The following is a 14766-nucleotide window of genomic DNA, read 5'->3' as shown; positions in this document are numbered from 1 at the left end:
AAAACACACACACACACACACACACGTCGAACACACACAGAGGAAACGGCCTGTGCGGCTCCCAAATAGGCTGATGTGTCATGCCTTCCTTTCCGATATTTCTGCAAAAGCTGAGGAAGGAGTCTGCAGCACCTCTCTTCTTCTTCCTCTTCTTCTCCTGTCTCGGCAACACACAGCTGTCGCCCTGTCAGTTTCTCGTTCTTCCAAGAATCTGCAGCTCCTGTGGCGGGAGACGCTGCCACTCTGAGAGCCATGAGTCGTTGCTGCGTGGTCAAAGTGATCACCCTGACAGAGATGCAGCTTCTACAGGTATGGGGGGGCGGGCGGGGGGGCCTCAAGTACAGGCCAAGGAAACAGGAATGACACGGAGGGGATCAGATATAGAAATGTGTGTAACTATGTTTGCACTTTGTTTGTGTTTGCATGCAAGAGGAATCGATTGTGCTGCACGAAAAGGCGTGCACCTACGACCGGAAAAACTGCATAGCCACCGCGGAATGCAAACTTTGTGATCAGTTTGCTATCCCGGCCTTATCTCCCCTCACATTTCACAATCTGGGGTGTGTGGTTACAGCTATTTACTGGTTAGCAGGCTCAGCAAAAAAAATACAGAAATCATGTCTGAGAAGGCTTTTTGTTCCACTTTCATCTTATCTCTCCACATTCAAGATGGGAAAATTAGATAATTAAGTGTCGCTACTCTGCTGTTCCTCTGACTGTGTCAATATGTTGTAAAAAACACAGCATTTTTTTGCAGAAATGAAATCTGAACCTCCTCCAAGGCTTTGTTCATAATTTGTACAGCTAAGTCAGTGTCACCATCACCCGGTGTTTCATAAGTTGTTGGATTTTTCTGAAGTGAAAGGAGAACTTGGGCAAGACTGAAACTGAGTTAGGCAAGAGCTTTTTTCATTTAGGAGAAACACCTGTTTGTTTCTGTACTACAAGGGCTTTGTCAGTGCTGCATTTCTGTGGGACCAAAGAAAATACACCTTTTAACTCTGAGGTAAATTGCATCTCATAAAGTTAAAGTAACTGGACTTTAGAATTAGGTGTGTGTCTGATATCTTAAGTTTGTTATCTGCTGGTGGTCTATATGTGCACCCTGATAGTGCAGGATATGGATGTTTTTTTTTTTTTTTTTGATGGCAGATTAGCTGTTATTAGAGCATTGTGACATGCTTCATAGTTGCAATTCTGTGCACTTGCTTGCATAAATCAACACACATTCTATGTAATTGCTAGAAAAACACATATGACTTCACAGGAGAGCATAGTAGAGTATTATTTTTTTTAGATTTGAGCAAATTGCTGCATTTGTGTGTGTGAAAAAGGCTGTGTGTGTGTGTGTGTGTGTGTGTGTGTGTGTTCATCTTTATTTTAGTGCTTTCACCGTCTCCTAATGAAGGTAATGAAATTAGGGAGATGCAGGTGAAATGCAAAGCAAACTGTGCTGAAGGAAATCAAATGGATGCATTATTATTTTTTGTATTACACATAAAAAAAAATAAAAAAAAAAATTGTACCCATTTGCAAAACTATCGCTATGACTGTTGTGCTTGCATTGAGTAAATTGGGAATTTTAGCTTGTCTGCTCTGGGTTTGCATGTCAGGAGTAATTGCGCAAATGTGCATGAATGGAAAGTGAACCTGTGACCTCTTCTCTGTCACTACCACAGTTGTTGTAGCAGGTGCCAGTAGCCGCATTGAGAAAAAAAACCAAAGTGTCTCAACCATCAGTTACAGCCCCAAACTTGAGCCTCGATTGCTTGCTATCTCATTCCTGTCCCATGTGTACTCTGGCGGGCATCGATAATTTCCAGCACGTCCCCTTCACACATGCACAGGCCCGCCATTGTCAAGGTTGGCCTCGGTGACTGAAGCGCCATTACCTCTCAAATCTAATCAGATTCCCTTAAGTGGATAACAAGCGTGTCTCCGGCATTTACAGTAGTGAGAAAGCTGAAGTGAAAGCAGGACAAACTGTTGTCACACAAAGCAGATGTGGTGTGTCGCAGTTCTGGCATCCCTCCTGCTATCCGTAGTGGAAATAAATGTTGATTGGCTAACAACTGGCATGTTGTTTGGCCTGGAGAAGACAGATAAGAGCTCTCAGTCACAACTGACAAGTTGAGTATTGTGATGAGTCTGTTTTCAGTTAGGTGAATGGGGGCAGATAGTCTAGCTGACAAGGAGCATTTAATGCTGAGTTTTGGAGTCCTATTCCAATGTAGCTGAAAGTCCCTATATGGTTTAGCAGCGTTCTGCTGGTTGACATTTAACCCATAAAAACTTTCATTGTTGGGCGAAGTCTGAAAATGTAATGCGTTACTCAATTCCAGCAATTCTTTGTGTGAAAATGCAACTTTTGAGGGATGAAATGCCACAGTCTTCCTCTTTCCAACTAATCAGCACACTTTTGTTGCTCAAGCTTAATTTGCTCTGTTTAGACGTAGCTAACGGTGGCTATATAACATGAGTTAACATGAGTTATATAGCAAAAAACATATGTAGTTATAGAAATGCTGTTTTAAACATGTCCATGCCAAATTATATGTAGGCCAGTAGAGAATGGCGTGTGTTATGATGATAGCAATAAATAGTTTGTGCTAATGTCCTGTGACATGGAGTTTTACCTGATTTAATCTCTGACTGTGCCTCACTCATTAATGCCAAACAAATAAGCCAACAAATAAGTGTTATTTGGTTAGTTGGTGCTATATTGGTTCTAAATTTGGTAGCTAGGCCAACAATATTTATTTTGGCTAGGACCAGCTCTAATAACGGCATTTGTTCATTTGGCAAGTGAGCGAAATTACCTTGATGTCATTTCAAAAGCATCCTACATATCCAAACAACAGAACTGAGTAGAGAAACGTATACATGTGTTTATTAATGGTGCTAGGCTACATTGGTGGATTTGGAACTTGGGCATGTGTCGGCCTACGTGCACAGCTGATCTGTAGATTTTTACTGGCATATTTGACTTAATTGACCTCTTAACTAATCTGCCTGTAGCTATATTCTAATGTTTAGCATTCATTTTGGGGTGTGGTAATGTTGAAATGGGGGCAGAGATGGTGACGGGGGATGATAAAGTAATTCTTTAATATGACATTTCCCTTTACCAATCAGTTAAGTGAGGTCACGTTGCATATTGTAGTAAATCTGCTCGTAGTTCCACAGCAGCTGTCATTTACTTCAAATTGATTTCCAGTTAAGGTCATGGTAAAAAAAAAGTATTCATGTGGTTATCGAAAAAACAAGTTCAGACAAGCCCATCGAGCACGCTATTTTGACCAGTGAATGGAACAGTCTTAAGAGGAAGTTACAACGAATCTGGGTGAAAGACACAGACAAGATGACCATCAACAAGTGACAAGACTAATATTATAATACCCTTGCTAACAGTACATGTATTATCATCCAGAACTCATCTACAGGCCATTAACTAATAAAGCAAGTTTACAACAGTGAAGTTCTTTGTGAGCTCTAGACTAGACATATAAACTAGACGATTTTAGATCAGACATTCCCAAAAAAAAACCAAAAAAAAAAAAAACCTCAACCTACAGTAATAAGGACTTAAAATAGCTTTATTACAGTTAATTGTTCTGAAAACTGATAAAATGAAACTGTTCTCTGCATTGAACCCAGTGAATGAATGAAGAGGCTTGGTTAAAAATGGCATAAGAGGAGTTATTTAAAACCCCCATTGGGGAACAAGGGTCAATTGTGCTGCCACAACCCCTGGAGCAGGCTGTGGAGGACTTTGTGAGCTGACCCCTGATTGGTCAACTGGACAGAAAAGGGCGGTCCAAATGAATTAGTGATTGACGCTAAAGGCAGATATCCTGCAGTGATCAAACCCTGGGTGATCTGAAGCTCCAGTGTTTGAAGTGATTATCATGCTACGCAACATAAAAGCTTACTCCCAGCTTTGGGCCTAATTAGCTCACTTAGGGCCCTTTATAAGACATTGGTAGGGGACTGGATGGCATAGACACTCAGTGAGCAGCCAGCAGATCAACAGGATAACAGCAGCAGCAGCAGCAGCAGAAGACCTGGATGCCTAAAGTTGACCTGCTGCGACACCATAACAAACCAATCTGAAGATTATCTGTTTTTCTGAGAATGCCACACTTAACTGACTGCAGTTACTACACGATGCGGGACGCGACCAGAGCTTCTAATGTAAGGACACTGAAATTCAGAAACATTTTGATATACTTTAAGTGTTTTGTCGAACAGTTTTCTAAATTAACATATCTGCAGCGCTTTCATTGCGGTTTGATTATTGACAAACTCGACTGCTGACTTCATGTGTATGTATTTACGATGGCAGATAACTGGAACAGAAAATTAAACAAAAACAACGCATTTGTTCTCTGAAAAAGACAAAATATGGAAATCCTTTAGTTGAGGAAAGGGTTGAAAGAATGAGTCCTAATTCTCATGAAGACTCTAGCCTCAAGTGTCAAACATGACTCATTTTAATATGAGTGGTCAACAAGGTCAACAAAATACAATCTGTAAGTTTGCTCTGTGACTAATGATAGGAAAATTCTGACAAGCAACTATTTCTGTGTGTTGAATCAGATCAGCATCTGCTGAGGACACTTCTTGTACATAGGTTGTTAGTCAGCGCTCATTTACCGGTATGAGGAAAAAAAATGTGCACTCACCAAGCTCACAGCTGACTTAATGTGCATGATTGCTTTGGCTGCAGGTACACAGCCACCTGGAGAACTCCAAGTTCCACCTCCACCAGACCCAGAACCAGCAGGTCAAGCAGTACCTGACGCTGGGCTCCAAGCTGGCCTCGTCGGCCGGGCAGGGCCACGCCGTTCCACATCCACACACCCCCGGCCAGCCGCTGGCCACCATGCCGATCATGAGGAACGGACACATGGCCTCAGTCAGCGACAGCAGCAACCCCAACAGCCCTGTTACCCTGCTCACTATGGCCAACCATGACAGTGAGGTGAGTGGAAAAAGAAAGCTTTTCTTTTTTTTTTTGATGTCTCTGGATATATGGAACTGAAATTGAGAGAATGAAAATGTTCCTAGTGTTGACTGGCAAAGAGTGAAATCGCATTCACAGGCGGGGTCACATACGGGCAATCTGTGGGTTATAATTTTTGCAAATTTCGCAACACATTTTCCTGTCACTGCTTCACCTTCCTAGAAAAAAGAAACACATTGTTCTGTTTTCATTCTTTAAATGCGATTTGTAACAACTGTGTTTCAGACCCTTTAAATTCTGTCTTCGGATGAGAAAAATCATGGCTGAAAGTTTGTTTGGATGCACAGTCAACATATAATATAAGTCACAAGTATAAGACAAAATTCTGTATGGGTAGAATCTCAGGGAGTTCTTTCCATCTAATCATCTAAACAAAGTGATGCCATTATTGATCTCGCCCTCTTTCTGATGTGCTCATCAATAACTTCAGACATGCAGTCTCTGATGAGAGGACCCCTTTCAAAAGAGGAAACTAGTTTGATAACAGATGCGTGCTTCTCCTGCCAACACTGCTAACTAACTTAAGAGTGACACGGCGGTGGAGAACTCGCCTGTTATTGGATTAGCCTCCAGACAATCCCTGCCCCTTTTTTTTCCGTGTCTATTTTGGTTTGAATGTTGAGATTTCCAAAGATCAAACTTGGACAGTATTGAGATTCTGGTACAAACATCATCGGTCTGTCCATGAGTACACTGAAAATTCATGTTTTCTTTTAGTTTCCAATGGATGAAGTTATTGATGACCTAATTAGTCTTGAATCCGGTTTCAATGATGGAGGCTTGGATTGCATGGAGCCTAACATCATAATGCAAAACAATGTAAGTATGAATCACATTAACTACAGTTACATGATAACACTGTTTAAAACAAAAAATGCGACTGACCCTAACCCTAACCCATCAACAGTCTGAAGGTCTTTTGTATTGATTTCTGCAACATATCCTGTTTGTTAACCTGCTCACATCATTGCGGTGAGGTTTACGTAAGGTTAAGTTCTTTAAAGGGCCAACTTGTAAGACAGTTGATTGTTAAGTCTCTTTCAAAACTCGTCTAATACTGACGCTTTGGGCCAGTGGCCTGACCAAACCAAAGCGTCGGTATTAGGCGATTTCGGAATGCTGCTCGACAATCCACTCTCTTGACTTGAAAGTGGGGTTCCTCCACCCAAACATTTAGGAACAGGCTTGACTAGCTTGGGAAAAGGGGGACCTGTCTTAGTTTGAGGTCAGCTTAAGTCTAGAGATGAGTCAAAGTTCAGTGGGGCTTAGCAGCATTTCTCACATTGCTCAAAAAGATCAACAATGCAGATTAAGCCAAAAAAGGTTTTGACATTTTTCCTATTTGTAGGAGTAGTTCTCTCATTCCCAACTCACTGAATACTGACGCTTCAGGATCGTAAGTTGGGTCGGTGACCACACTAAAGCGTCAGTATTTGACGAATTGGGAGTGGGATTCAAAAATCAACTTTTCACACAAACAGGACCATCAGTGACAATAGAAGTAGCTGAATTCTTGGTAAGAGGACGAACTAGAAACGGTACCACAGTCAAGACCTGTCAGTAGGATTCAGAGCCGAGGAGGAATTCAAAAACTCAGAGCAAAAATCTGGGACAAGGGATCCATTTGGTCGGAGCACATAGCAACACCTGAACCAAATACAGGGAGAGTTTGTGGGATGGGAATACTGGGAATCTAGCCTAACTCCCCTAAATACCAAGAGACAAAGAATCCTACACACAGATAACGGAGCAAAACACTACAGATACTGTGACAGAGAAGGAATGAGAGGATGGGGGGGAGGGAAGATAAGGCATCAGGGTGGAGAGGAGAGCCAGTAGGTTTCAAATGAGGACAGAAGCACGACAGAGGAGCGAGGAATTGGGAGATTTTTCTTTTCTTTTTTTTTTTGTTGGAGAGAGTTACTGAGCCATTGGATTGGGCTAATGCATACAGTCCCCATGGGCTTGTTCAGAAATGATACCGTGCTTAAATGGATCAATTCATCCTAATTAGTCATACAGTACGATGCATCACGCCGTTTCGCCGTGTCAACACATCCAGGAACACAGACGGGAGAGGGATTGAAGTGATTACAATAGGAGTAGTAGGGGAATTGTTGCAATCTTTCATTTTGATAAGCACTTCTGTCCCCTCCTCCTCCTCCTCGTCCTCCGCCTCTTCTCCCATCTTGTTGAGATAATGAGAAAAAAAAAAAAAAACGCACATGCAAACCCAACTGAATGCAAATATCTGACAAGTCTGCACTTTCCTCTGTTTTGTTTCTCTTCTTGCTTTCCATCCCCTTCCCGTCTCTTGACTTGACATGCGGCCTTATCACACTCGCCCGTCTCAGAGTTTGATTTGACACACATGTCGCGCACAAATTGGCTGTGCGCATCTTGGAATGCATGCGGGCTTCTGTAGCATTTTCCCACAAATGCACAAATGCGAATTAGACACACATGTGTGTCAGCACGCTACATCTTTGACATCTCCTCCGAGTCCGTGAAAAGACGTCTTATCGCAGAACTGATGGATGCTTTCCCAGACGAGAAGAGGCCCGTAGGAAAACAGTTTTGCCTCTGTTCTAGCAGTTGACCTAGCTAGCCTTTTCATCTAATGGGATGCTATTTTCAACACAGAGGACATCTCTGTGTTGGGAGCGCTTTCAAGGGGAGGGGTTTTGAAAATGGTGGCATTAGCAGATCAAGGCATGTCTGGTCAAACCAAATCTCAGTTGGATGTCAGGGTTAGAGGGAGACAATCTTTTCCTGACCCGGTTTGAGGGAGGTTGAGTTCTTGTTAAGTTATTTTTACTCATTGTGATGCAAGATGAGCAGACAATCCGAGCCAAGTCTGCCCTGTCTTGCTGTGGGCGACATGTGGATGCTACAACTCCCTGCTGGGAAGCCAAAAGCCAGAGGCCTGAGGGCTGACAACCTTCCCTACAAGGCTCCTTTCACCATGCTAAACAAAGCCTCACAGCAGCTAAAAACAAACTATTTGTGTTGTGGCCTTTGTTAAACTGTGGAACACACGTGTGAAATGCAAATGTTTTGCTCCTTGACTGATCATCCCTCTTCCTTTCTCTCCCTCCGTCTCCCTCTCTCCCCACTCTAGGTGTCCCTCAGTGGCAGCATGCTGGACGTCTATGGGGGTGAACAAGGTATGAACGCCCCTAATGGTGGAATGAGTCCCACATCTAACCCCACAAAGCTCACTGTAAAAAGGGAATACACAGGTATGAACCCATACCATAGCGCTGATCAAACAACTAACCAAGTAATGAAGTAATACATGCTCACATGGCTGTTACAGTTAAAATCACACACATAAGTTAAATCACTCTTTCTATTAGGTAAAAGGATTTAAGTGAATTTAAGCCAAAAATTACCCAAAAGTAAAGATACCATGTTAAAATATGAATAGTACAATTACAATTATTTAAATGTACTTGAGTACTAAGAATTGTCCTGGTTGATTATCAGATTCAATATTCAGCATTTTTCCGACGATCGGAATAAGTGTTTCCTTTTTATTTGACCGGGATAAAATAAATGAATTATTTGTAATCCGCAAAGTAATTAGAAACTAAAGTAGCTTTTGTTACAAATCACTTTTCACATTACCTTCCTGTCCAGATGTGTTAATGATGACTGCTTTTGATAACCTGACAGCATTGTTAAAAGAACCAAAAAGTCATACCAAGAAAAAGCACAAGTACAAATCAATTATACCTCTATTTACATGTATGTAGACACTGTATACTATGGGTCATCTGATTATTAAAATCTGATCAAAAATTTGATTACTGGGCTCTGATGCAGCATTTAATATGCAAAGTAACTAGTCACCCAAGGAACCACTTAAATGTAGTACTTGTCCCCAAAAAGTAGACAAGTGGAAGTATGAGGTATAAAATAATGGAAATACTCAAGTAAAGTACAAGTATCTCAAAGTACAATACTCAGTTACATTCCATCACTGTGCATGTACATAAAAGACGAATGTATACGCTGATTTGCTTCCAGCCCTGCTCGTCATCCATTCTGTTAATAGTCGGCAGAAACGTGTAGACTTTTTTCGTCACAGAGCCAAAAAGGAAAGAAATAACAAAGGGGCCTTTAAGACTTTTCTGATTAATGTCATGCATCACAGCAAAGAGCACTAATTGATTTAGGAAATAGAAAGTATGCCTGAAGAACCCTTCACTCTCAACAGGCAAATAAGTAAATTGCCATCTGTTTCATTTGAGCTCGGGCGCGGGGGGACAATGGGCTGTTATACAGAGTTTAAATGGTCTTGATTGAATCAACAGAGACAAATTGGGAAATCCAATCTCAGGTCCCAAATTATGTAATTTGGAAGAATGCGAATACAAATACGGACACTGTGGCATTTCTGTGCCTCTCCCGCGCGCAGATTGGTACATTTGCTTGATTGTGTAGTGAGCAGTTTTAAAAGTGATCACCGCTTTTTTATTTTTTGCACGTGCTTGAGGGGGATAAATCAGCCTCTTTCAGTGTGTGTCTAAGGAGGTCAAGCTTGTGTCTGTTGTCTGGGCAGGCCACAGTCTGGCTGACCCCGATGCCAATCTCCCTTCCAAAACAACAACTGTGACTGTGTGTCTCCTCACTGGACCTTTTGTGGTGGGAATTAAATGTGCGTTGCTAATCGATCTATCCCCCCCCCCCCCGTGCCCTTTTTTTTTCTCTGCAGAACACGACACGAGAGTGATCGCCAAAGAGAGGCAGAAAAAAGACAACCATAATTTGAGTAAGTGTCTCCCGCTGCGTTTTTTCCGACTCGCTCACAGTTTATCATCTGAAAAAGTGAGTTATGGCTTTAGCCTTTAGCGCTGCGGCTGACAATGCCCCTAATCATCTTGCGCTCTTTCTCTTTTAAGTCGAACGGAGAAGAAGATACAACATCAACTACAGGATTAAAGAGCTGGGGACGCTCATACCAAAGTCGAATGATCCGTAAGTAAAACAAGAAATCCAAATGTATTTATTGAAACAATGGCCCTGCTTCTTGTCACGTCATGTCACTGAAACAACTCCGAGACCTTGTCTGGCTCTGAAGCATATTAAATTCGAGGCACAAAGACACTCTAAACGTCGTTCATTGAATTCAAATGAGCACTCGAGCACATTTCAGTCATATTTCAAGGGTGCACTTGAACTTCCATTGTAGTCGACGCTCCAAGAGCTGTACATCCTCTCGCTGGGTCCCCGGCAGTTCAGCTCAAAGCATGAATGATGAGGAGAGGGGTCAAATGCAAAGAAGCAGGCCACACCATTTGAATCAAAGTTTGAAGCACAATTGGAACATCGAGATGGAGCGTGGCGCTGAATCGAAATCCAGCGGCCATCTTTCGCAATTGAACTTTGCTTCGAAATTTAAATGGAGGGGTTAGCGTTGTCGCCGCGCCATTAACACGGGATAAAAGAGATTATTAGCGCTGATCAGACCAACGTCTCACTCGCGTGGAAAAGGACAATTTTACTGCGGCTCCCCCTTCTCCCTTCTTAAAAAAAGCAATAATATCTGCAAAAGAATGACTTGCACTCTAGCACCTCGAGTCCAATGCTCCATTCCCCCCCCCCCTTTCCTCCCACTTAGCTCATTTTCCCTCACCTATTTTTACTCGAGGATTAATTTTACCGAACAAGGAGGTACGAGAATGGACTTTCCACATAGCTACTTAACTATTCTATTAAAATTCCCATTCAGTGTCCTCATGTAATGTCCAAGGATGAATAATTGCCCCATGTAAATCTCCATTTCTTATTCATATCATAAAAGGAGAGAAAAAAAACCCCTCTGTGTTAAAACTTTTCCCCCCTCGTTTCTTTCTCTCTTTTTTTTTTTTTATTGCGGAGGATATTCTGCCGACATCAGGAGGTTCTGTGTAAAAGGTTATCTCTAACATTTTCTTCTTCCTGCAGCGACATGCGCTGGAACAAAGGCACCATCCTGAAGGCCTCGGTGGAGTACATAAGGTGGCTGCAGAAGGAGCAGCAGCACGCTCGGGAGCTGGAGAGCCGTCAGAAGAAGCTGGAGCAGGCGAACAGGAGGCTGCTGCTGAGGATCCAGGTAATAAAGCACGACTGTGTAAATGTGCTTAGTGTGTTTTGTTATGAATTATGACATTGCATTGCATTATAATTATAAATAATAATACTAAGGGATCAACTCTTACTATAATACGTTAAAACAGTATTGTCATAATATATCTTAATTCTCAAAATATAAAGGTATATTCACAGTATGAGTTGTGACGTGTGAAACTCTTGGCAATCTGCCTAAAAATCACGATATCCTCCCAATTTAAAGGTACACTATACAACTTACAGGCATATACAAACGTATACAGATGTAGGCCTACTTTAAAGGGGCATTATGTAGTTTTGAAGAAGGAACTCGAACTCTGAATTTCAATTTTTACAACATCACTGAGTAAAAATATTAACTTTTTCCATCTTCTCACAATGAAATAAGGTCCCCATAACACTGTATGAAATTATAAAGGTGGCAGGGTCCACCAAATGCAAACAAAGTAAAACATTGTCTTTATTGAGTGTATTTAATCATGAAAGCAAAGAGATTGTTTATTTGGTTTGTTAATGTATAACCAGATACTTATCTTCTTATTGAAATATATTAGATCACTATGTCAACAAGTGGGTGTCTATGATTTTGGGAAACTATGTAAGACTTGAGCATGAGATACTTAAAAAAAATCAGTTTTTAGTGTAGACTTTGAACCAGTGTTCCTCCTAATACATTTCAGTTTGCTCCCTGACACAAATGGTCAACCAATCAGCTCACTAATGTCCCACTAATGTCTTTCCACTTAAACTCCATTTTCACGTCACTGATTTATTAGAAAACAGCCTCCTCCAGGCATCTAACACGCCTGATTCATCGGTTTGGTAAACACAGAGGGCTCACTCTGGAGTCACTTCACACCTCTGCTGCTTAAATTCCACCGCCAGGGTGAGCACATTACCACCACCAAAGCTTTACGACCCCCAAACCTAAACTACACCCCTCCGACCACCTCCTTCCCCACCCCACTCCCCATTACTCCTCCGATCTCAAAGCTCACTGCTAATTACCTGATGAATGAAGACAATGATCGCAGTTCTTCAGTAGTAGATGATATACTAGGCGGCACGCGCAGCCGCAGGAGGCCGCATGTACACAGCTGCAAACTTTACACACACGCAGTTTTGTGGTTTATCTGAGTTTGCTCCGATGACGGGAAGAATCTGTAATCAAATATGACAAAACTATCCAGGAAACTCTGACCACCTCTGATGATAAAGGGACAGGTCAAACATTGCTTTGTCATGACGCGCTCATCATGTTCTCTGTGATAAGAGTGGGAGTGTGGCTCACTCCTTACCTCACTTCAGGATGTGGCAGAGGTGTGGCGGTGATTGTCCCTGTGATGTCATAGCACCTCTGCTCATGTTTTAGGAAATTACAGTGTTACCGCGTTCAAACATTTTGAGAGAGTTATTCAGCTCTTCTCAAGACGAAGATTGGGTGTGGAGGTGATTTTCCTCACAGTGCGTCAGAAATAGAACTTTAAAGGTTTCTTTTCCTTTGTTTTTCAGGAGCTTGAGATCCAAGCACGGGCACACGGCCTCCCCAACATGGCGACAGCCTTGGGGACAGTTGAACTGTCCTCCCATCTCCTCAAACAACAACAACAACAACAACAACAGCAGCAGCAGCAACAGCAGCAACAGCAGCAGTCGTCCCCCCAGGCTCAGCAACCCCAGCAGCCACCTCTCTACCAGGAGGACCCCAACAGCGACTACCTCCAGAGGATAGTGGTGTCCGGCGTGCCGTCCATCCCCTCCGCCAGCGGGCCGCAGGATCACATCGCCGTCGCCGATGGCTGCACCACGTTCTCCGACCCGCTGTCCCACTTCACAGACTTCTTCAGCGCCACGCTCAAGGAGGAGCACCGGCTGGACGAGATCCTGATGGACGACCCGCTCTCGCCCTTCGGCACCGACCCGCTCCTCTCGGCCGGCTCGCCTGGGGCCGCGTCCAAGGACAGCAGCCGCCGGAGCAGCTTCAGCTCTGCCGAGGGTGACGACCTATAAGGGTCACGCGCGAACTCTCTTGTTATCGCTTGGCTGTAATCCCCAGTGGTAAAGGGCATACACAGAGCCTTGAACAGACTGACTGATGGCTCCGGGCATACAATCATGACCACTCACAGGGTTGCAATAATTTAAATGACAGCTAACACACCTGACAGTGCCCCTCGAAGTGCCACTTGTATATAAAATGTGTAGTTCTTGTTGAACAGGTGTACGTTATACTATAGACAGTTGATATGTTTCTCTGCCTCCCGGACAGACGCAGAAACAGACTCACAAGAAAAAAGGGAGACATTTATCAGCCTTCACGTCAATAATGTAAATGTCTACTGTTATTATTTTTGGTGAACACTGTGGTAGCTGTACACTGTAACATATGCAGAATAATCACTGAAAACTTACCAAAGCTGTCCTTGTTTTGATTTTTTTTTTATAAGAAAATGAAAATACTACTGCTTCACAAAAGGATTTTTTTAGTAGTTACAGTCAGGATTGTGATTGTGTGATGTGCCTTACTCAATCTCCCAGTTTCATCTTAAAAAGAAACTATGAGCATGTAACTTATATACTCACCACAATGCCTAACATGTCTTTGGTGCTTGTCTGTCTTTTTAAGTGTTTTTTGTTACATAAGTGTTTGTGTATTTATATATGTTTTAATCCATGTATTCATAAAAAAGATATATATTATTACCTAACATGTTACCTTTTTTTATTCTTATAGAAGGGTTGGGAAAAATATAATAAACCCCTTTTTTTTCATACACCTGATTTTGGTTTCTTGTTGTCGTCTCACAGAAGCTGTAATTTACTCCAGGTTGACATTCGTGTACCCACAAACACTACAAAAAGGAAAACATTGTGTTTTTTTGTTTTGTTGTTAACACATTGTTATGACCTAATGAGTTTTGGTTGTAGTTAGCATCTACATTACATCTGATGAATTATTATACAGACCTGGGAGTTGTATCAATGACAGTGGTGTTCAGAAAACTCAGAAGCTGTGGGGGGCACCAACTCACAATAATTCTACATAATGTTCCTTTAACTAAAGTTCTAATCTGAAATCCCAAATAAACTCCCTTGAAAATAAGAAAATAATAACAATCAGATCAGCCTCAATGCATCTCCTAAATTTTCCAAGATCAGACAAGATCTCAGACACATGTGCACACACCTAGAAAGGTGTTTTTAAATATATGCAATAAATACTAAAGAAAGTAATTACACTAGATACCTAAGAGCATATATTGGTAGAGATCAATAAAATGAACACAGCACCGGTACAGAAGAAGTCACTGATCGCATGCTAGTAAGTGTTGTTTGAACCATCCATCCCCTCAAGTGCTTTGGCAGTTTGCTGCACTAGCAAACAATGCTAATGGTAGCTAGCAAACATTAGTTAGCTAAGAATAGTTAGGTACATTTTGGAGCACGCCATTCTTTAATGTTTTTCCACAAACTGGCAACTGGCAGTGATACCACAGGTTTTATACTATTGGCTCACAACCTCATTAGAAGCTGGAATCAACCTTAAGAATTCGTAAACAGAGGATCACCACAAGTATCATTTTGGACTCAGCAACATTTTAAGAATTATGAATTCACAATCA

General features: G+C 42.0%; 1 protein-coding gene and 1 long non-coding RNA gene across 8 annotated transcripts in view; one reads left to right on the top strand and one right to left on the bottom strand.

Moving 5' to 3' along the window:
• Positions 1-4800, bottom strand: part of LOC119032326 — a 32963-nt gene extending 28163 nt beyond the window's left edge. The window contains exon 1 of the long non-coding RNA XR_005078852.1: positions 4686-4800. This is a non-coding gene — a long non-coding RNA (uncharacterized LOC119032326). The remainder of the gene's footprint in view (positions 1-4685) is intronic.
• The window catches only part of tfec (transcription factor EC), a 47606-nt gene extending 33689 nt beyond the window's left edge, over positions 1-13917 (top strand). Inside the window, exons 1-8 of one of the 7 annotated variants that reach the window (XM_037121368.1) lie at positions 29-309; positions 4730-4984; positions 5744-5845; positions 8148-8268; positions 9747-9803; positions 9934-10009; positions 10979-11126; positions 12656-13917. In XM_037121368.1, the coding sequence (XP_036977263.1) occupies positions 253-309; positions 4730-4984; positions 5744-5845; positions 8148-8268; positions 9747-9803; positions 9934-10009; positions 10979-11126; positions 12656-13153 (1314 nt within the window). In that variant the 5' untranslated portion in view covers positions 29-252 and the 3' untranslated portion in view covers positions 13154-13917. Of the gene's footprint in view, positions 1-28; positions 310-1157; positions 4195-4729; positions 4985-5743; positions 5846-8147; positions 8269-9746; positions 9804-9933; positions 10010-10978; positions 11127-12655 lie in introns of those variants that run through there. The other 6 variants (XM_037121367.1, XM_037121370.1, XM_037121364.1 and 3 more) reach the window with 6 other exon arrangements.
• Positions 13918-14766: the final 849 nt, after the last annotated feature.

This window comes from Acanthopagrus latus, chromosome 14 (assembly GCF_904848185.1).
Source record: "Acanthopagrus latus isolate v.2019 chromosome 14, fAcaLat1.1, whole genome shotgun sequence".
Lineage (NCBI taxonomy): Eukaryota > Metazoa > Chordata > Actinopteri > Spariformes > Sparidae > Acanthopagrus > Acanthopagrus latus.
This window is presented reverse-complemented; position numbering and strand designations above follow the sequence as displayed.